Source organism: Gobius niger, assembly GCF_951799975.1.
Source record: "Gobius niger genome assembly, chromosome: 22".
Lineage (NCBI taxonomy): Eukaryota > Metazoa > Chordata > Actinopteri > Gobiiformes > Gobiidae > Gobius > Gobius niger.
The window spans coordinates 12,124,558-12,148,310 of NC_136873.1; the positions used below are offsets into that span (position 1 = coordinate 12,124,558).

The window sequence follows — 23,753 nt, forward strand, 5'->3', positions numbered from 1 at the left end:
TTTACTGCCGCGAGCGGTGCCGCAAAACTATCCATGTTGTCTCCGTTTTCCGCAGCTCTGGGTGCGAGAACAAAGTTCTCGCGTCTTGTGGAGTATGAATAGGCCTTTAGCCGTTAGCATTAGCCCGTGTACAAAGTGAGGGTTAAAAGGCGCCTCTCGCTGATCCTCTGAACCCCCCTCCCCCGCTCGTCTGTGTCCTCGTCTCGCCCCCGAAACCTCCGCCCGACCCACACACTCTTTTCTAAATATTCACTGAGAGGAGAGGAGAGAGGAGGCTCCGGACACGAACTCGAGCACTCTGTCGCTTTGTTTCCTGCAGAACGGAGGAAAATTAAGATTGTAGTTCGAGAAAAAAAATCATCTCCCATTGAACTATTCTGTTTTCTAAATATATTGTTTTACCAAATAAAGACGGACATGCAGAGGAGCAAAGGAATTCAACAGCCCTTTATACCGTGGTCTGGGTGAATACTGGATTCTGATTGGCTGGTGCATTATTTTGGTGTAACCGCACACGTAGTCCGGTAGTTAAATCACTGGGATGTCACTCCACTGTCGCCATAGCAACGCATGACACAGCTGAGTCAGATAAAGGCGTAATTAGTGACTGACAGGAACGTATGAGATGGATTTAGTGTTTGCTAAATGTTTGTAGAGGAGAGTGAGCAGCTAGGTTAGCTACTGTTAATAACATATGAGCTTTACATTTCTATTGGAAACGGTTAAGGCTATTCATCATTTTCAGACGTACATAAAATGATCCTGTATTGAAGCATATTTGTCTGGATTAGTAAAGTCAAACATAAAAGTTTGAGTTGGGGGGGCCCAGGTGTGAGCGACTCCACCGCAGCTGTTTCCATAAACAGTTGAGCTGGTTGAGCTAGCTAGCTTTAGCTTCAGGTTAAACCTTGTAAAAGGTAAATAACTGGTGCCCACGAGTGCCGCATATCGGTGTTTCCTTCCAGGGAAAAGTGTTTCCGGGTTAGTCCTGTTGTGTTGTGATTCTGTGCTGATGTTGTGTCGTTGAGCCTGACTGAGATCCTCGTAATAGCTGCGGAGAATGACTCGCTCTGAGACCAGCCTTCAGTGACCGGCTAATAACCCACACAAAATAGTCCCGTAGTCTGGCAGATTTAGTGACTTTAGTCAATGAAAAACATTTATTATAAATGTTACGTTTGTGGGACCCTGGTATAAGCGGATTAAACGAGGAGCCGTGTTAGACGTTATAATCAATTTTCGTGACTTTTTTGTCACTTTTTTGTCCATTTTTTCCTCAATTTTTCGTCAATTTTTTCTTACTTTTTGGTCAAATTTTTGTTCATTTTTTGTCACTTTTTTTCACATTTTCGTCCTTGTTTTCGTCTCAGTCTTGTTGCTATTTTCACACCTTTTTTCCAGAAGCTTTCAGATTGGGGTAAAGCTGGAGAAAAAGTGCTCTGTTCAGGTGGGAGTTAAGAGGTTAATGATGAAGAAACAAGTTGCCTTTGGCCATGAGAATCCTGAGTTTGTGCTGCGTTTAAACCCATCTGCCTCCATCACGCCTCCTCCTCGTATCAACACGTCTGCGTCACGCGCCGCCCCGGGGCAGGACCGAGCTGTCGTCGCCTCCGACCTGCCCTTGTGCCTTTGTGCAACGCGCTGGTATGCGAGCGCCTCCTCCTCCTCCCGCGCTCCTGTCCGGGCTCGCTCCTGTTGCTTCACCTCCTGCTCCGACGCAACATGTTCCCTGGAGAAACATCTCGGAAACAACACCGCACTTTTCCCTCCAGTGTCTTTCACGTGTTTGTTTCTGGTTCTTTCACTGCGGTTGTTTCTTCTTTTAGCTGCAGGAGATTCTGATCTGTGTTTCCTGGATTTCGCTGTGCCATGAGAAGCCAGGTCCGGTTGGCTCATTCATGTTGTTTGAAAATCCATTCCAGAGACCGTACCAGGGGCGAGCTGGCCATGTGTCCGTTCTGGAAGAGCACAGAAGGGCCACCGGTCCCGCCTCAACCGCGCTTTACCCAAATCTAAAAGCTAAAAAGAAAAGCATGAGAATGGCGAGAAAAAAAGAGGATGAAAACAAAGCAAAAATGTGCCGGAAAAGCATAAAAAAAAAGTGACAAAGAATGTGATGAAAAGTCAAGAAAAAGTGACAAAAACTGACAAAAATTCAACAAAAATGTGTCAAAAATGTGACACAAATTCAACCAAAAGTGACAAAAATTCAACAAAAAAATGGCCAAAAATGACCAAAAATGTGACAAAAATTCAACAAAAATTCAACAAAAATTCAACAAAAATTCAACAAAAATTCAACAAAAAAATGACAAATGTGACAAAAATGTGACAAAAATTCAACAAAAAAATGACAAATTCAACAAAAAAATGACCAAAAAAAATGACAAATGACAAATCAACAAAAATTCAACAAAAAAATGACAAAAAAATGACATCAACAAAAAAGTGACAAAAATTCAACAAAAAAGTGACAAAAATTCAACAAAAATGACAAAAATTCAACAAAAAAATGACAAAATACTGACAAAAATTCAACAAAAATGTGTCAAAAATGTGACACAAATTCAACCAAAAGTGACAAAAATTCAACAAAAATATGACACAAATTCAACAAAAAAATGGCCAAAAATGTGACAAAAATTCAACAAAAATTCAACAAAAATTCAACAAAAAAATGACAAATGTGACAAAAATGTGACAAAAATTCAACAAAAAAATGACAAATTCAACAAAAAAATGACAAAAAAAATGACAAATGACAAATCAACAAAAATTCAACAAAAAAATGACAAAAAAATGACATCAACAAAAAAGTGACAAAAATTCAACAAAAAAGTGACAAAAATTCAACAAAAATGACAAAAATTCAACAAAAAAGTGACAAAATACTGACAAAAATTCAACAAAAATGTGTCAAAAATGTGACACAAATTCAACCAAAAGTGACAAAAATTCAACAAAAAAATGGCCAAAAATGACCAAAAATGTGACAAAAATTCAACAAAAATTCAACAAAAATTCAACAAAAATTCAACAAAAATTCAACAAAAAAATGACAAATGTGACAAAAATGTGACAAAAATTCAACAAAAAAATGACAAATTCAACAAAAAAATGACCAAAAAAAATGACAAATGACAAATCAACAAAAATTCAACAAAAAAATGACAAAAAAATGACATCAACAAAAAAGTGACAAAAATTCAACAAAAAAGTGACAAAAATTCAACAAAAATGACAAAAATTCAACAAAAATGTGTCAAAAATGTGACACAAATTCAACCAAAAGTGACAAAAATTCAACAAAAATATGACACAAATTCAACAAAAAAATGGCCAAAAATGTGACAAAAATTCAACAAAAATTCAACAAAAATTCAACAAAAAAATGACAAATGTGACAAAAATGTGACAAAAATTCAACAAAAAAATGACAAATTCAACAAAAAAATGACAAAAAAAAATGACAAATGACAAATCAACAAAAATTCAACAAAAAAATGACAAAAAAATGACATCAACAAAAAAGTGACAAAAATTCAACAAAAAAGTGACAAAAATTCAACAAAAATGACAAAAATTCAACAAAAAAGTGACAAAATACTGACAAAAATTCAACAAAAATGTGTCAAAAATGTGACACAAATTCAACCAAAAGTGACAAAAATTCAACAAAAATATGACACAAATTCAACAAAAAAATGGCCAAAAATGTGACAAAAATTCAACAAAAATTCAACAAAAATTCAACAAAAAAATGACAAATGTGACAAAAATGTGACAAAAATTCAACAAAAAAATGACAAATTCAACAAAAAAATGACAAAAAAAATGACAAATGACAAATCAACAAAAATTCAACAAAAAAATGACAAAAAAAATGACATCAACAAAAAAGTGACAAAAATTCAACAAAAAAGTGACAAAAATTCAACAAAAATGACAAAAATTCAACAAAAAAATGACAAAAAACTGACAAATTCAACAAAAATGTGTCAAAAATGTGACACAAATTCAACCAAAAGTGACAAAAATTCAACAAAAATATGACACAAATTCAACAAAAAAATGGCCAAAAATGTTACAAAAATTCAACAAAAATTCAACAAAAATTCAACAAAAAAATGACAAATTCAACAAAAAATGACAAAAAAAATGACAAATGACAAATCAACAAAAATTCAACTAAAAAATGACAAAAAAATGACATCAACAAAAAAGTGACAAAAATTCAACAAAAAAGTGACAAAAATTCAACAAAAATGACAAAAATTCAACAAAAAAATGACAAAAAAATGACAAAAACTCAACAAAAATGTGACAAAAATTCAACAAAAATTCAACAAAAAAATGACAAAAAGTAATGAAGAAACAACAAAACTATGCAACTTTTTGTCAAGTGGCCGCATTTTTTGTCAATCACTTTTTAGGCCTCAGCTTTCAAAGGCGTTACACTGTTGCTCTCCAGCCGAGAAGCTTTTAGATTTGGGTAAAGCCGAACTGGAGAAAATGCGCTCCGTTAAGGCGGGTGATAAGTGTCACATTTACGCTAATTTGGGACAGGCTGGTCAGAGTCCAGTACCCTGTCCCCTGTACCGTACTGTGACAGCAGAGGGCGCTCTATTAGGGGCAGAGTGAGGAGAGTAAATTTGAAAGTGAATTCCTCTTCTTGGACCAGAAAGCCCTTCTTATTAGTTTGCAAAATCAAGCTCCTCCCCCTCCCTCCTGATTGGCCTGACTGACTGGCTCACAGGAAAAGCTCGTCTCATTGGTCGACACCGAGAGGACGCTCTGATTGGCTGCTGGGATTCGGGAAGGAGGGACTTTACAAAAACAAATTTGACGAGCCCGTGTTGTGCAATGGGGGGGGCGGAGTCTCGTACAGTGCTTTTCCCGGGGCGCTTGTATCTGAAACGTTATGATGTGATTCATCTGGAAAGTTCCCTCCGCTCGTCAGCGTTTCCTCTGTTCTCTCTGTGACTCAAACCCCAGTGTCTCTCCATAGGAACGTGCGGAGTCAGAGTCACTCACAATGAGGTCCCAGGTTCGATTCCCAGGCTGTAGGGGAGCTCCTCTGGGCTGGTTTAGGTTTGGTGACTGAGAATCCTGAATACACAAAGTTAGGGCTGCTCGATTATTAAAAAAATAATAATCACGATTATTTTTGTCATAATTGAAATCACGATTATTCAAACGATTATTTGTTGCCTTTAAAAAAGTCCAGCAAAAAAGTGACAAAAATCCAGCAATTTTTTTTTACAAAAATCCAGCAAAAAAGTGACAAAAATCCAGCAAAAAAGTGACAAAAATCCAGCAAAAAAGTGACAAAAATCCAGCAAAAAAGCGACAAAAATCCAGCAAAAAAGTGACAAAAATCCAGCAAAAAAGTGACAAAAATCCAGCAAAAAAGTGACAAAAATCCAGCAAAAAAGCGACAAAAATCCAGCAAAAAAGTGACAAAAATCCAGCAAAAAAGTGACAAAAATCCAGCAAAAAAGTGGCAAAAATCCAGCAAAAAAGCGACAAAAATCCAGCAATTTTTTTTTTACAAAAATCCAGCAAAAAAGTGACAAAAATCCAGCAAAAAAGTGACAAAAATCCAGCAAAAAAGTGACAAAAATCCAGCAAAAAAGTGACAAAAATCCAGCAAAAAAGTGACAAAAATCCAGCAAAAAAGTGACAAAAATCCAGCAAAAAAGTGACAAAAATCCAGCAAAAAAAAGACAAAAATCCAGCAAAAAAAAGACAAAAATCCAGCAAAAAAAAGACAAAAATCCAGCAAAAAAAAAGACAAAAATCCAGCTAAAAAGTGACAAAAATCCAGCTAAAAAATAACAATGTACGCCTTGATTAAAGAGAGGTCCCTGTTTCACACCTGCCCCCTGCTGGCCAGCCCTCACACCTGCGCAAGCAAACTGAGCAGCGCGGCCTGATGACATCATCACACAGCGCCGTTTGTTTATATGTCAAACAAAAGCATGAGCCGTGGCACGTGAAAAGTGAAGGGAAAAGTCTGCTTTGCAAAAAAAAAAAAAAATATGAAAAAATAAAATAAAAATTGATAAATTATAATAGAATTTTTGCGATTATGCTAATTTTGTAATCGTTTACTGTTGTAATCGAAATCGAATTTCGATTAATTGCACAGCCCTACATAAAGTTCTCTTGGGATATTGGGATTAGAGAGGTTTTTCTTTACTTGCCAGCCGACTTCAGAAGCATATATGTTAGAGGCCGACCGATGCCGATATTTTGGGATGTTAATTGGTCGATGCCGATATTTTTGACTGATATTATTGGCTGATTTTTCCAAATGTCTGGTCTATAATCCGATATACTCCAGCACTGGCTGATTTTATTTCATTAGGTGATCCAATCCTAGTTTCTGTCCCAGCTTTGATTAGTTGTCGTTAGCATTAGCATTTTGTTGCTAGGATCAAAAATACGATAGTGAGGGTTAAAACTGACTGCGGTTGAATTCTCCAGTATTTGCACTTCAAAATGACCCGCAGCAGGTCCATATTGACAGACGTTTAGTGAAAGTCGAGTTTAACAAACTTGAAGTTAACTTTACACAAATATAGGAAGGACATGAATAGGCTGCATAGTTCTGTTTAATTCTGTCTGTTTCAAAGTCACACCTGCAGACTGCACTTCTGTCTGTGTTAGTCTGTGCTTAACTAAAGATTTAAACTTTTAAATGTTTATAAACCGTGTTATTCAGACTGTTTTTCTTTGGCTGATGAGGTGCAAAGTGGTTCTTGTGATCAGGGAATGGTGGATCCCGAAGCCAAACCACCTGAACCACTGCTTTATAGACAGAAAACGAAGATAATGAACTTAAATGTGGTGTGAGTGAGTGATCTCAGGGCACAGACTCACAGCCACTCTTCAGCCAGTCTACCCCAGGGCAGCTTTGGCTACAATAGCTTATGAAAGAGAGTGGAATGAATAATGACAGGCTTGTAAAGTTAGATATCCTTATCATTTGGCTTCAACAGGAGGTAAATGTCTAAAGCAGGGGTCTCAAACTCATTTGGACTGGGGCCCAAAAATGCAAACCCAGTGTTGGTCGGGGGCAACAGACGGAGCCTTTTGCATTAAGTCAATTATGATTTAGCAACTTTTTTATTGTTTGCTATAAAACAACTTAGAATAGAGAGGTTTCCAATCAGCCAAACATTTGCTGAGCTTCTATATTTGAAATTACAGACTTAGACAATTAGTTTTTTTTGTAATTAATCCCATTTTGGTTCAGGGCATCAGTGATGTTTCAGGAGTCAGGTCAAGAAATGTGAAAGAAATGCAAAATGTACAACAAAAGTCAGTTTAATTTAGTGCAGAAAAGCCCGAGCAGGGACTGGAGCTGATCATGAGCACCAGCTTCAAACTTGTTTTGTTCTGTGTTCATTTTCACCCTGTCATATAATAAATACATCAATGAATGTGTGGACTTGGACACTTTTCCAGACTCTGGAGTGTCTGATATCAGCTCAGATTCACCTCATGTGAATAATGTGGAGTCACTGACATCTGACCTCAGGCCTTGAACTGACGGGGCTTATATGTTTTACTGTCAATGTTGCAGTAATTATTTGCAGTATTTTAATACATTTCCATATTCTCTATTTTTAATGTAACTATGGATCGTGTGTTCGCACATGTGTCCTTAATGAAGATTCATTGACCTGATAATATGGCTCTGAGAGAGAGAGAGGGAGAGAAAGGGCTCCTCACTTTACTGTTGTGACGCTTTTAAACACTAATACAATGTGTTCGCTTTGCAATGTCTGAAGTTTCTCCTCATGTTCTGAGTCTCCACCTGTTTCAGAAGCTCCTCTCTCTCTGTCGCTGCTTTTACTCTGTTTCTCTGTTGAAAAAAGTTGATCTAATTTCAGTAACTGGTTCCATTTCCATGGGTTTCGTCTCCTCTCTGTTGTTGTTGTTGTTCCAAACGCCTCCTCTAACGCCCCCTGTCTTCCCCCTGTGCCGCTCCCCAGACTCCAAAGCCATCGTGGACGGGAACCTGAAGCTGATCCTGGGCCTGATATGGACGCTGATTCTCCACTACTCCATCTCCATGCCCATGTGGGACGAGGACGAGGAGGGCGAGGACGGCAAGCAGAAGACGCCCAAACAGAGGCTCCTGGGCTGGATCCAGAACAAGCTGCCCGAGCTGCCCATCACCAACTTCAGCAGGGACTGGCAGACGGGGCAGGCGCTCGGGGCGCTGGTCGACAGCTGCGCTCCAGGTACGGGACGCTCTCATCAGACACTTTATCAAACACTGTTACGGTCAGTTCAGTTTAGTAGCTGTTTGCTTAAAGTGTTGGCAGACATTAGACACATTAGACAACACAATTATATTTAAAGGGATATTTCAGGACATTTTTTTTTTAAATTCATGCAGTTCGTATATTTGAAGAGTTTAGTAGTGCAAGGACTAGTTCTAGGGCTAGTGCAAGGACTGGTTCTAGTTCTAGGGCTAGAGCTAGGGCTAGTGCTAGGGCTCGGGCCAGTGCTAGTGCTAGTGCAAGGGCTAGTTCTAGGGCTAGTTCTAGGACTAGGGCTTGAGCTAGTGCTAGTGCTCGGGCTAGTGCTAGGACTAGTGCTAGTGCTAGGCTAGTGCTAGGGCTAGGGCTCGGCTAGTGCTAGGGATAGTGCTAGGCTAGTGCTAGTGCTAGCACATGTCTATGGTAACTAGTAGCCTGCATTAAAAACCTTGTCAAAATCATGAGGTCGTCCTCCAAACTAGGAGTGACAATTTATCGATTTTCCGATATATCGCGATAATTTGCAGGACGATACGATACTGATTTTTTTATTCCAATATCGAGACTTTTGATGACGTTGTGCATATTAATGCGGCTCCACTGTTTCACAGTCAATATAGATACAGACGGCATCTCTGGAATCGCCCATATATGGTCATTTTTTAAAACAGTTAAGGGGGAAAAACAATTTTTAAAAAATGTATATTTTCTCTAATTATTCAAAAACTACTTTAACAAACGCTGAATTATGAACATAGTTTCTACTAAATAAAGATACAAAGACATGGGGAGGAGCAAAGTGGTTCAACAGCCCATAAATAATAAATAAATCTGAATAACGGAGAATGCTAACTTGATGCTACACGTTAGCATCGGGCTAATGCTAACGGTTAACTAATGCTAGCTACAACTGCTGTGAGAAAATATCCATATGGGCCTGAGTTACACTGGACTTTATTTATGTGATAAATAAGTTCATATTCCACCAGAAAATGGATAAAAAGAGGGAAAATTGTGTTTCTCTAAAGATTCTATTTCCCCTCTCGGCGAAGCCACGCCCCCTTCTATGACGAGATGCCGTCTGTATCTATAGGCCAATAATGATCAAGAGTTCAGTCAGGACAGCAGGGGGCAGCACTTGGACCAAACACTGTCACACAAATAATTTACTTTTAAGCACGTTTGTGTTTTATTCTTTCACTTCCTTATCGGACACTGACAGGAAGTGACATAGACGGAGGCAAACAACTTTCAGAAGCATTAAAGGTTTTAATGCTTTTGAAAATTCGACGTATCATTTTATTTGAATGAAATGTTGGGAAGAAAAGTTTATTTTTGTTAGAATGTTTAAACTGCTGACAGGAAGTGACAAAGAGGTGAAGTCCCACAGCATGTTCGACTCATGTTCGACTTAACATGGTCGGCACGGCAACAGTTTAAAATGGTTTGCCTCCATCTATGTCACTTCCTGTCAGTGTCCAATGAGGAGGTGAAACTATAAACATCACAAAAATGGTCAAACTAAAGACTGTGTGCGTCATTCACGAGAGACTGAGAGACTGAGGAGACAGAGGGGGAGGAAGAGGAGGGGGAGGAAGAGGGAGGAGGAGGGTTTGAGGGTTTGTGTTTACATGCTCTGAATGACATACCTGTGGATCACCAGGAACCATGAGCCGGGAGAGATAAGCATCGGACAAAAGACTTTATTCCCACTCGGTTCAAACGGCATTTATGGGTCGAACATTTTAACCTCTTAACTCCCACCTGAACGGATCCCATTTTCTCCAGTTTGGCTTTACCCGAATCAATATGCTTATTGGAGAAAAAAGCAACAAAACAGCCACAAAAAATGAGAAGAAAACAAGGATGTGAACGCAACAAAAAAGTGACAAATTCTACAAAAATTCTACAAAAATGAGACAAAAATGAGACAAAAATGAGACAAAAATGTGACAAAAATGTGACAAAAATGTGACAAAAACTCAACCAAAAAGTGACGAAAATTCTACAAAAATGTGACAAAAATGAGACAAAAATGAGACAAAAATGAGACAAAAATGAGACAAAAATGAGACAAAAATGAGACAAAAATGAGACAAAAATGAGACAAAAATGAGACAAAAATGAGACAAAAATGAGACAAAAATGAGACAAAAATGAGACAAAAATGAGACAAAAATGAGACAAAAAAGTGACGAAAATTCTACAAAAATGAAACAAAAATTCAACAAAGATGTGACAATTTTTAATCACATTTTTGTCACATTTTTGTGATTTTTTTTTGTGTAATTTTTTTGTCAAATTATTATCACATCTTTGTAATTCTTTTGTCACATCTTTGTCATTTTTTGTCTTTTTTTTATCACATTTTTGTCATTTTCGTCAATTTTTTGTCAATTTCTTGTGACATTTTTGCCACATTTTCATCAATGTTTTCTCACTTTTTTCTCACATTTCCATCATTGTTTTCGTCTCAGTTCTGTCGCTATTTTCACAGCATTTTCCCAGAAGCTTTTGGATTGGGGTAAAGCCAAACTGGAGAAAAAGTGCTCGGTTCAGGTGGGAGTTAAGGGATTAAAGGAACAGCTTCTCTGACCCCAATATGGCTGACGTCGTAACCGGGGGAGGCGTCATAAATACCCGGTTTGCCGTCTTCATCATTGCCCACCATTAAGCACAAAGTTCCCACGAGCCTCAGAAGTGAGAGAAATGTAAAAGCTTCATGAACTTGAACAGTGTAAACATTGTATCATTGAGGAGATAAAGTGAAGGCCAGACGTGCTGCAGATACGAGAGTCTCACTCACTGGGAAAACATGTTAAAAATACTCCCCTAATCTGAATATGGAATAATATTAGTAACTGACCATGAATGGGGTCATCCTGTTGTAAAGTGCCCAACATTGTTTTTGGTGCAAAGCTGTTTTCTCCAAATTCTCCAAATCTAAAAGCTTCTTCAAAACAGAGGCAAAAAACGAGAAGAAAATGAGGATGTAAGCGCAAAAAAAAACCGCTAAAAAAGTGGAAAAAAAAAAGAGATCAGTCAAAAATCCAGAAAAAAAAGACAAAAATACAGAAAAAAGTGACAAAAATCCAGGAAAAAACAAAACAAAAATCCAGCAGAAAAAAGACAAAAAAAAGACAAAAATCCAGCAAAAAGTGACAAAAATCCAGCAGAAAAAAAAGACCAAAAAATGACAAAAATCCAGAAAAAAGTGACAAAAATCCAGCAAAAAATGACAAAAATCCAGCAGAAAAAAAGACAAAAAAATGACAAAAATCCAGAAAAAAAGACTAACATTCAGCTAAAAAAGACAAAATGACAAAAATCCTGCAGAAAAAGACAAAAATCCAGCAAAAAGTGACAAAAATCCAGCAAAAAGTGACAAAAATCCAGTAAAAAAAAGACAAAAATCCAGCAAAAAAAGACAAAAATCCAGTAAAAAAAAGACAAAAATCCAGCAAAAAAAAGACAAAAATCCAGTAAAAAAAAAAAAGACAAAAATCCAGTAAAAAAAAGACAAAAATCCAGTAAAAAAAAAGACAAAAATCCAGCAAAAAAAGACCAAAATCCAGTAAAAAAAAAGACAAAAATCCAGCAAAAAAAGACAAAAATCCAGTAAAAAAAAAGACAAAAATCCAGTAAAAAAAAAGACAAAAATCCAGCAAAAAAAGACAAAAATCCAGTAAAAAAAAAGACAAAAATCCAGCAAAAAAGTAATAAAAAAGTGACAAAAACACAAAAGGGAAATGGGAGAGAATGGATTTGGTTTGGGCGGGTGGTCAGAGGTTAATGTACTTATGTGACCGGTGGACTTTTGCGTTGTGTAGTTTATACAGTTTGTGATGTATTAAGAAGCCACGAGACACAGCGGTAACTTTTGGAGGCGGCAAAATATATATGAAAATACAATCAGCAAGTGCCGCTAACAAGATCCAGCCCAAACGCCAGGTATGGACAAAATTCAAGTAAACAAAAGGACAATTTTGTGTAATTACACCATTATTACTTATGAACGGGTTACACTTGAACTCAGATGGTGGATTTTTATTACACAATCTGAATATACTGGACTTGGCATTCGTCCCAGGGCAGCTCTGGGCCGGCGTGAAGCGTTAGAAGAAGTCTTTAAAGTGCAATGTGAACCTGAAACGAATGACTTCCTGTTGTGTTTCAGGCCTGTGTCCGGACTGGGACCAGTGGGACCAGACCAAACCCGTGGAGAACGCCCGAGAGGCCATGCAGCAGGCCGACGACTGGCTGGGCATCCCACAGGTCAGCACCACCCACCCCCCTCACCCTGTCCCTCCTCCGCCCACCACTCTGTCCCTCCACCCTCACCCTGTCCCTCCTCCGCCCACCACCCGGAGGTCAGGGGGGTTCGAATCCCGGCTCCTCTGGTTGGCCTGTCGCGATAACAGATTTGAAGTTCGATTTATCGGGGCAGGAAAGTATCGCGATGAACGATATTATCGACTCTAACGATACTCGATACTGTCGACTCTCAGGCAGAACAATGAGAGTAAACCTTTGTTCTAAAAGTGCATAATCATATCCTAAAACACCAAACAAGGAAGTATAATGAAACTCCATCTGCTTCAGTTAGAAATCAAAGTTTTACAAAGAAAAAATAGAGGGAAATGCTGATAAACGTACAGACGATGCATATCGAGCCCAATAATGTAAAGTTTATCTGTTGTTTATTGAACGATAAGTCGATGTAGTGATTATCGTGACTTTGGGTGCTACCCTTGTTACATTGGATCACACACAACGATTGATTGACCTTTTCATATGAACTATAGAGCTGTAGGGCGATATTGACAAAGGAATATCTCAATATTTTTGGGGATTGCCTCAATAACGAAGTGATGTTTTTGCAAACCATCAGAAAAAGGCAAAAAAAGGCAAAAAAATAAATAAAAATGTGGCGCAAACTCTAAACCAGGGGTGGGCAAGTTTGTTGGAGGGTCGATTTTCTTTATTGTAAATAGTCTAAGGGCCAAATCTGACACTTTCTGCCAGTGCCAGTGCTGTGCATAACATATGACCTCATTTGTTTTTCTGTTTGGACATTTTTCAGTAATGGACAGTATTTCTCACATTTTTTCAGTACTTCACCCCCTGCTGTGAAAATAGCAACAAAACTGTCACATTTCCATCATTGTTTTCGTCTCAAAGAAGTGAGAAAACATTGACAAAAAAGTGACGAAAAATTGATGAAAAAGTGTCAAGAATGTCACAAGAAATTGACAAAAAATAGACAAAAATGTGATAAAAAAAAATGACAAAAATGTGATTAAAAAAAATGACAAAAATGTGACAAAAAAAAAAAAAGTGACAAAAAATAAAATAAAAATGTGACAAAAAAAAACAAAAATGTGACAAAAAAATAAATAAAAATGTTAAAAAAAGCAAAAAAAAATTGACAAAAAAAAAAAAAGTGACAAAAAATAATAAAAATGTGACAAAAAATAAAAATAAAAATGTGACAAAAAAAATAAATAAAAATGTGACAAAAAAACAACAAAAAATTGTCAACCTCTGGCAAATATGAGATGAAATGTGGAAAAAGTGACAACAACGAGGCAGCAATGTGAGGAAAAGGATCTGATTTGTATGTCTTGGCTTTGAGGCGTTATGCTGTAAGCGCCAGGTGAGAACTTGTTAGATTTGGGTAAAGCCGAACTGGAGAAACTGCGCTCGGTTAAGGCGGGTGGGAAGAAGTTAACGGAAAAGCTGTTTTTATTTGTGTCCGTGCCTGTGATCATGGGCGGATTTCGGGTCCGAGATCAGACCAGAACCACAGCTTTCATATTGAGGAACACCAGCGTTACCTTGCATGAACTTATTTCCTCGGTTGCAAACTCGCGTCTGGCAGTTGGTACCGCGTGGTGCAGTGTGGTACCGCGTGGTGCAGCGTGGCTCAGCGTGGCGTGCCAGCTCGCTGCTCTGTGGTCTCCAGCTTCCTGCCCGTCTCTCTCTTTCTGACTGGCTCGTGCCGCTGCGAGACGAGCGTCGCGTGTGAAGAATCCCAGGTGCTTTTTCCGAATCGAGATGTGGTTTTGAAGTCAATCACGGCGCGGCTCTGTTTGACTCTGCGGCGGCGGCGGTAACGATAACAAACGTCCGCCCCAGTTCAGCGAAGTGGTGCTTCTCGGTACAGGCGATACTTTTCCTTTTAGGGACGAGGGTGGGGGGGCTGTGGGGGCAGAGAAATTAATGGAAATGAGATGCACAGAGTGAACATTTAACTCCTTAACTCCCACCTGAACCGAGCACATTTCCTCCAGTTTGGCTTTACCCCAGTCCAAAAGCTTCTGGAAACTGAGACGAAAACAATGATGGAAATGTGACAAAAAAGTGAGAAAACATTGACAAAAAAGTGACGAAAAATGTATGAAAAAGTGGCAAAAATGTCACAAAAATGTCACAAGAAATTGTCAAAAAAATGGACTAAAAAAATGACAATAATGTGACAAAATGTGACGGAAAAAAATTACAAAAAATGTATAAAAAATTGACAAAACATTACAAAAATGTGACCAAAAAAGACAAAAAATGGATAAAAAATTTACAAAAAAAATGACGAAAAAATTGATAAATGTGATAAAAATTTGACATAAAAATTTGACAAAAAAATTACAAAAATGTGACAAAAATGTGACACAAAAAGACAAAAAGAAAGAAAAAAAAAAGATAAAAAATTGATGAAAAAATGGACAAAAATGTGACAAAAAAAATGTCAATAATGGATAAAAATTTGACAAAAAAATTACAAAAAAGTGACAAAAAAGACAAAAAATTTACCAAAAAAATGACAAAAAATGACAAAAAAGTTACAAAAATGAGTTGAAAACCCAACAAAAAAAAGAATGGAAAAAAAATCTGACGTGAGTAAAAAGATCCTCTCGGTTCAGGCGGGCGTTAAGAGGTTAAATAAGTCATTCTCTGATCCGTTTTTCCTCTACGTCAGTTTCATCCTATCTCAGTCAAATGTGTTGTTTCGCTTGTTGATCAACACGTTGTTATGGCGACAGGCTCTCGGATGGCACTCACTCACTCCGCAAAAATAGACTTAGAAACCTTTATTTATTTGAGCAGTTAGTCAAAGGCTTATAAGCGCCTGCCCCCAAATAAAAAACTATACAATTTTCATTTAACAATCAAAACAAAGAACAATAGTGCAAAGGTAAATCAGAAACAAATCGGAAACACAGGAACATAGTGCAAAGGTAACAGAACGATAATTAAAGGGACTCTGAGTCTAGACTGCCTGTAAAATCCTGTAAAAATTGCACATGCTTAATATAGAAGGTGCAGTTACACATATGACCTGAGGTGGCAGTAGTGAGTATAAAATGGCATCTATCCCTTTATGAAACAACTGCAAAATAAAGAAACAACAGCAAAGGAATGGACGACAATACTCACAAAATCTAGTCTATATCCCATCCATCCAGTTTCTTCCACTTGTCCGTTGCCGGGTCGTGGGGTCACATTGTACCAGCCCCTATGGCGCCCCCTGCAGGTGGTGGGTCCACAGAAGGTGGGTCTAAGGCTGGTCTCGCATAAGGGGCTTCTGAACCGCTCTTTGTCTGACCCGTCACCTATAGGACCTGTTTGCCCTGGGAGACTCTACCAGGGGCACGAAGCCCCCGATAACAGAGCTCCAGGATCATTCGGGCTCAAACCTTCCACCACGTTAAGGTGGCGGCTCCAGGAGGGGTCGTCTGTATCTAGTCATTACAAAACATCACACCAAATTGGCTATTTTAAGACAAACCAAACTTACTCACTGATCATTAGTGTATATATAACCTTATTCTGGAGCTTCAGCTTTGACATTTTATGATTTGAAAATATGTCTCTGTGAGAATGAAATGAAATAAATGATTCCTATATACCGTAAACAAGCAGCTCCAGTAGTGTGTGATAAACACTGCGAGCACAGAACGGCTCAGAGTCGATCATGTTAAAAAATGTGGAGGACAGTTTCTGGGTCGAACAATGACGTGAGTGTAATCAGGAAGCCTTACAAAACGAGGCGCTGATGCTGTAGAAGAAGAAACTTAGCAGCTTTGTCCGAGGATGAGCTCAAAACTGTGTGAATGTTGTGAAGTACTGCTCCAGGTCTGTCTTTGACGAGGAAACGACGTTAAAACATGGTTTAAGCCTCAGTAAAGTTGATTATGTATGGTGTGTCCACTTTAAATCATCAGGGACCAGAGGGACACGGCCTGAATCGAGGTCATTCGGTTCCACAGTGTGACTGTTTATGACCGTAAATGGGTTTGTTCTTTGTCGATTCGCTTTGGGATACGAACTGGGCTTTTGCGTTGGGCCCCAGACAGACCAGCACCGGCTCTGGTCACTCCTATGATAACACCACTGATCCGTGCTCACCCCGGCAGCTCGATGTGAGTAGGGCAGTCCAAGAGGAACATCTGAGCAACACAACTCGGAGAAAACTCAGTATTTCATGTTTCTGTTCCTTTTGAGACGACAAACGGCGGCTGTTACCTGTGAGAACGCGTGTTTGGTTTACCCGCTCTTCGCGCTCTGTTGTAGCCGATGAATGAATGTTTGGTTGACCCGCTCTGTCGTTGCAGGTCATCACCCCGGAGGAGATCGTGGACCCGAACGTGGACGAGCACTCGGTCATGACGTACCTGTCGCAGTTCCCCAAATCCAAACTGAAGCCGGGCGCTCCCCTGAGACCCAAGCTCAACCCGAAGAAGGCGCGAGCGTACGGACCAGGTCAGTCTGAGGCTCAGTCAGATATTCTCTCTCCTTCATGGAGGAAGCGCAGACCTGCTCCTCAGATGTCCATCCATCTTCTCATCTTCTCCCGCTGCGTGTTCTTCAGGTATCGAGCCGATCGGGAACGTCGTGATGAAGAAGGCCACGTTCACGGTGGAGACCATCAGCGCCGGGATGGGGGAGGTGCTGGTCTATGTGGAGGATCCCGCAGGACACAGGGAGGAGGTGAGGAACTGTTTCAGGCTAAAAGTCCATGTTTTTCAGGCTAAAAGTCCATTTGTTTCAGGCTAAAAGTCCATGTGTTTCAGGCTAAAAGTCCATGTGTGTTTCAGGCTAAAAGTCTGTGTTTTTTCAGGCTAAAAGTCCATGTTTTTCAGGCTAAAAGTCCATGTGTTTCAGGCTAAAAGTCCATGTGTTTCAGGCTAAAAGTCCATGTGTTTCAGGCTAAAAGTCCATGTGTTTCAGGCTAAAAGTCCATGTGTTTCAGGCTAAAAGTCCATGTGTTTCAGGCTAAAAGTCCATGTGTTTTTCAGGCTAAAAGTCCAGGCTAAAAGTCCATGTGTTTCAGGCTAAAAGTCCATGTGTTTCAGGCTAAAAGTCCAGCCTAGAAGTCCATGTGTTTCAGGCTAAAAGTCCGTGTTTTTCAGACTAAAAGTCCATGTGTTTCAGGCTAAAAGTCCATGTGTTTCAGGCTAAAAGTCTATGGGCCCGATCTTGTGCATCAAAACGGAGACGATAGCGTGACATTTTGCGCTCAGTCGGAGCGCACTTTGTGATCTTGCCACTCCAGACTTGGCGCATTTAAGTGGGTTGAGACACACACATTTTCCTCCAACCAGATCAACTCCGCGTCCAGGAGAGTGGTTGTGGGGGAGTGGGGGGTGAACATGTGCTTTTGTTTTGCTTCGCGTTCACGCCAAGCGCGGGCCGATCCGCGCCACAGCGGACGCTGTAGCTCTTTTTCTCTCGAGACGTGAACATCGTTTAGCTCACGATGGGGTAAATAAAGTTTTTAGTTTGACCTGTGAGAGCCTAAGGCTTAAGAAAGAACGCAAGCCAGCGCAATGTAAACGAGGAAGTGAATGTCAGCCGTGTTTCCATCAGTGCAGTCGCCTCCTCTTGTGACGCCCCCTCACAGGTGGCGAAGGCGAATGGCACAGATAGCGCCGCCACTCGGAAAATAATTCGCCAAGAGCCTGCGCCGCCCCGTGCGCCGCCACAAGATCTGGCCCCATGTGTTTCAGGCTAAAGGTCCATGTGTTTCAGGCTAAAAGTCCATGTGTTTCAGGCTAAAAGTCCATGTGTTTCAGGCTAAAAGTCCATATGTTTCAGGCTAAAAGTCCATGCGTTTCAGGCTAAAAGTCCATATGTTTCAGGCTAAAAGTCCAGGCTAAAAGTCCATGTGTTTCAGGCTAAAAGTCCGTGTTTTTCAGACTAAAAGTCCATGTGTTTCAGGCTAAAAGTCCATGTGTTTTTTTAGGCTAAAAGTCCATGTGTTTCAGGCTAAAGGTCCATGTGTTTCAGGCTAAAAGTCCATGTGTTTCAGGCTAAAAGTCCATGCGTTTCAGGCTAAAAGTCCATATGTTTCAGGCTAAAAGTCCATGTGTTTCAGGCTAAAAGTCCATGTTTTTCAGGCTAAAGTCACGGCCAACAACGACAAGAACCGGACCTACTCTGTGGTCTACACGCCCAAAGTCACCGGCATGCACAAGGTCAGTGTCCGTCCGTCCGTCCACCTCGTCATCAGACTCTAGAGCGCTGGGGGTCGAGGTCTGCTCGGTGGTCTCCGGTTCCATTCCCCACGCCTCTGCTCTTGCGTTGTGCAGGTGACGGTGCTGTTCGCCGGGCAGCACATCTCCAAGAGCCCGTTCGAGGTGGAGATCGGGATGGCCCAGGGCGACTCCAGCAAAGCCACGGCTCAGGGCCCCGGGCTCGAGGCGTCGGGGAACATCGCCAACAAGTCCACCTACTTCGACGTCTACACAGCAGGTGAACCTCGCACTCACGCTCCGGTCCGGGACTGGGTTTAGCCGGACTCCTGGGTCTGATTTGGACGATATGAAAATGCACAATATGAAGTTTGTCTCCATTGTTAAGAAATATGGAAAAATGGGGGGGGATTAACACATTGAGTGAGGCTTCGCTGTTTTAGGGATTTGGGGACAATTTTTCATGATATTTGCGCCACAGCGTATTCTTTGTTACAACTATGGACACATGCTACGGCTCGTTTGAAAGAAGAGACTCTATGCTCTCCGTAGGTGCCTTGATTCCTGAAAAAATCCTAAGCTAAACAGAGGCTAGTTTTGATCAAAATCACTGATTATTTTCTAGATTCGGAGAGAACAGGATTTTATGCAACACTCTCCTTTCTGATGAACTCCTCTCTCCTCCTCTCTCCTCTGTGGACGGGCACTAACGTTATGAGAAGAGGCAAATGCCTAAATATCTAAGTTTCAAGTCAATTTTCATTGTTGACACATTTTGAAACACCGCGTGTTATCGATCGTGTGCGCATTTAAACAGCCTGGTTCTCAGTCGTTCCTTGGACCGACTTTAACCATTTAAAAACTCAGAGAAATGTTAAGGCGAGACACTTTAGGTGAAAGTATTGATTTTTCGAAGTGGAGATTTGTATCTATTTTCCTCCCTTTACATCTTAGTTTTCATGTCAGATATAAAAATGATGATGTTTATTTGATGATGTTTTGTCTGCGAGGTGGGGGCGACCCGGAAGTAGAAAGGCCGTCTTTCCCGCGGGTTTTCATTCATAAATATTGACAGATTTGACATCCACGTGTCCTGCTAAGGGGCCCCGTGATGACGCTTTCACCCAAATATGGTGTTTTTCCTCCTACGAGACGCTGGAGCGGAAAAGTGGAAGAACGGGCCGAGCATGCGCACTCGCTACAAAACTTCAGGGCTGGTTTTCTCTGAATGAGAGAAGCCGCACTCGGGCAGAGCCTGAGCCCTTATAGAAGCTCCCACAGACTCCAAACTTTACAGGCTGAGACCTAACAATGTTTTGAAGGTTTTTTCAGAGGGATTTTTTAATATCTAATTCCAAACCTGATTTATTCAGCTTTGAAACAAAAAAAACGGAAGCGGAATTTGAGTTTTTACAGATTTTTTCACTGATGATTAGTTTATTGAAAAACTAAACAAAACATCCAAAATCCCTCTGAAAAAATCTTAGTTACTAATATGTCAATAAAATAAAACCATAACATTTTAATCTGGCTCATTATTTTGATTTCGTTGCCCAAAATATAGGCAATTTTGGCCATTTTAAAGCTCAAAATGCCTTATCTTTATGTGAAAACATAAAATGACAGAAAAAGTGCAATACATTTTTTTCTCATATTTATATCTGTGATGTTCAGCAAAAGTTTCAAATTGACATCTCGACATTTATTTTTTTCCCCTGTTCACCTGCAGTGTCTCGCCTTAAAATCTCAACTGTTTCCATGTTTCCATGGGAAGAGAGAGAAGTGTGGGGTTTACAGCTGTTTGCTAAGTAACACCACGCCCCCCTGACAAAAAGAAAAAGAAAAACGCAATAATATATGTCCAGATTTTTCAAAAGTTTTTGATTGTCATTTATTTCAGTTCTGTTCATCACAGAGCTCCCAAAATCACACATAAGGTGTTTTAGAGAGTCTAGCTTCGTAGTAATAATAATAATTTAAAAAAAAGCTAAAATTAGTCTTTGTTTTTGGCACTCAATGTGTGGGGAAAATGTTTAAACGTGTTAGAAAATAAAAATAAAAAATTGAATATTGGGTGAAAAATGGAAAGAAGTTTGAAAGAAGTTGAAAAGTGCTTCAAGGGTGAAAATGATTGGAGAAAAAGTGTAAAATGGATGTCATTGAAAATGGGAAAAAGCGGAGGAGGGGACAAGTGTGTTCAGGATTATCTTTTTGAGCGACAAAATCTAAATGCAGATGTTTACAGCACATTGTTTGTAAAAATATCGCTTCATCATAGTATTTTTTGGGTACTTTCTCGATCATTTTTGTCAATAACGCCCGGCACTAACCTGCCTTTAACACGATCCTCCCCTTTAAAGGCCGTTTAAAGTGCACACGCCCTTTAACTCGCCCTGTAACTCCTCTGTCCCCGCGTCCTCCTCAGGCGCCGGCGTGGGCGAGGCGGAGGTGGTCATCATGGATCCTGCGGGGAAGAAGAACACCGTGGTCTGCACCATCGAGGACAAGGGCAACAGCAGCTACAGATGCACCTACAAGCCCACCATGGAGGGGGCGCACACGCTCTACATCACCTTCGCCGGGGGCCAGATCAGCAAGAGCCCCTTCACCGTCAACGTGGGAGAAGGTCAGTGCAGGCCGGGGGTTTAACCTCTTAACTCCCGCCTGAACCATGAGCATTTTCTCCAGTTTAGCTTCACCCAAATCCTGTAGGCCAGTGTAGCAGCTCATTTCAGATCTACAAAACTCATCTAAATGGATCTTTTTCCTCACGTCATCAGATTTTTTTCCATCTTTATTTGGGGGGGTATTCAACTCATTTAGTAACTTTTTGTCATTTTTTTTAATACATTTTTTGTCATTTTTTGTCATTTTTTTGTCACATTTTTTGTCATATTTTTGTCACATTTTTGTCATTTTTTAATCAATTTTTTGTCACATTTTTCTGTCATTTTTTGTCTTTTTTGTCACATTTTTTGTCACATTTTTTGTCACATTTTTGTCACATTTTTTGTCTTTTTTGTCACATATTTTGTCTTTTTTTAATACATTTTTTGTCACATTTTTGTCAATTTTTTGTCAATTTTTAATCATTTTTTTGCAATTTTTTGTCACATTTTTTTTTTGTCACATTTTTGTCGTTTTTTTAAATATTTTTTTTGTCATTTTTTGTCATTTAAAAAAAAAAAGTTTTTCTTTTTTTTTGGGTCAAATTTTTGTCACATTTTTTGTCATATTTTTTGTCATTTTTTTAATCCATTTTTTGTCACATTTTTCTGTCATTTTTTTGTCTTTGTCACATTTTTTGTCACATTTTTTGTCACATTTTTTGTCACATATTTTGTCGTTTTTTTAAATATTGTTTTTGTCATTTTTTGTCATTTAAAAAAATGTTTTTTGTCGTTTTTCTTTTTTTTTTGGTCAAATTTTTGTCAAATTTTTTGTCGTTTTTAAATCAATTTCTTGTCATTTTTTCGGCATTTTTTCGTAAATTTTTTCTCACTTTTTAGCCACATCTTCATCATTGTTTTCATCTCAGTTCTGTCTCTATTTTCACACCTTTTTTTCCGGAAGCTTTTGGACTGGGGTAAAGCCAAACTGGAGAAAATGTGCTCGGTTCAGGTGGGAGTTAAGGGGTTAAAGGGACATTTCTGTACAGGGACAGGCAGAGACTTTTATATTTACATTTATAACAGTTACAGACCAGAGGGTTGCAAAGTCTTTCTACTTAAAGGATCATTCCAGAGACTTTCTTTTGGATGAAACATTTGTAAACCACTGTCCTCTCTGCTGTCTCCTCTTCTGTCTCCTCTGTCCTCTCTGTCCTCTCTTCTGTCCTCCTCTGTTCTCTCTGATAGAACCTGGACGTGTCTCTTTTCTCTCTGGAGCCTCCTCCTCCTCCTCCTTCCTCCTCAGTTTCCGGTTTCCTGGGATCTCTCTGCGGTATTTTTTCGCTCGCTCTCTGTGTGTGTGTGTGTGTGTGCATGTGTGCTGTGGCCTAACCCATGTGACGTCATGAGGACAGAGTTCCCCTTTGGAGGAACCGATAATAACGGCCGATAACATCACTCTGGCTAGTTTTAAATGTCGCAGGTCGATAAGGAAACAGGCCAATAGAGTAACGATTCACGATTTATTTATTTTTGTAGATAAAAACTGTGGGATTTCAACTCCTTTTCGACAGAGTAAAGAGTAAAGTCGATGTTTTGTCCTTAGTTGTGATTGTAGCAGGTTTTCTGCAGGTCATTAAATCAAAATTTCTTTAAATATAATTGAGCTACATCATTATTTTCAAAGGAACAGGCCACAGTTCTTCCATACTGAGATATGTTCTTACCTGAACTTAGACGAGTTGATGTGTACCTGTCTGGTCTTTGTGCCCGTGGAAGAGCTTCTAATTTCACCCACGTTTTGGAGCCATAGGAATACACTGGGAGAGGCCAAATGCTAACAACATCTTTGGTTGTTAGCATTCACCAACTAAGCTCTGATCCTTTTCCTTTAAAAAAAAAAAATAAATAAATTCTGCTCTAAAACTCATCCAATTAGTTTTCTTTTAAACTGTACACATGTCTTTGCTCCAAAGTCCTCGTTTGTGACGCTGTTGTTTTCCCCCTGGCAGCCTGTAACCCGAGCCTGTGCCGGGCCAAGGGCCGCGGGCTGCAGCCCAAAGGCCTTCGGGTCAAAGAGACGGCGGATTTCAAAGTCTACACCAAAGGAGCCGGAACCGGAGAACTCAAAGTCTCCATCAAAGGACCCAGTAAGTGCTGATGACGGGGCCGGGGCCGACGGCCAGGACTCGACCGGGTTTAAATGTCATTAAGACTCTGCCGGTGGAAACATCGATATGTATTTATGAGCGTGTTTTCTCCCATAACATCTTAGATTTAAAGTCAGATAAAAAAAAAAAAGACAAGTCATGATTTTTTTTCATGACGTTTTATAGATTTCCAGGAAGTAACTACAACATGGCTCTACAACGACCTTTCTCCATCTCTCCATCGTA

At 39.6% G+C, this 23,753-nt stretch overlaps 1 protein-coding gene across 4 annotated transcripts in view; it reads left to right on the forward strand.

The window, feature by feature from the left end:
- The window catches only part of flna (filamin A, alpha (actin binding protein 280)), a 99,232-nt gene that overhangs the window by 23,745 nt on the left and 51,734 nt on the right, over window positions 1-23,753 (forward strand). For all 4 annotated transcript variants that reach the window (XM_079580842.1, XM_079580841.1, XM_079580839.1 and 1 more), the window contains exons 2-9: window positions 8,004-8,255; window positions 12,454-12,551; window positions 16,889-17,036; window positions 17,146-17,264; window positions 18,674-18,751; window positions 18,866-19,028; window positions 21,174-21,374; window positions 23,370-23,507. In XM_079580842.1, the coding sequence (XP_079436968.1) occupies window positions 8,004-8,255; window positions 12,454-12,551; window positions 16,889-17,036; window positions 17,146-17,264; window positions 18,674-18,751; window positions 18,866-19,028; window positions 21,174-21,374; window positions 23,370-23,507 (1,197 nt within the window). The remainder of the gene's footprint in view (window positions 1-8,003; window positions 8,256-12,453; window positions 12,552-16,888; window positions 17,037-17,145; window positions 17,265-18,673; window positions 18,752-18,865; window positions 19,029-21,173; window positions 21,375-23,369; window positions 23,508-23,753) is intronic.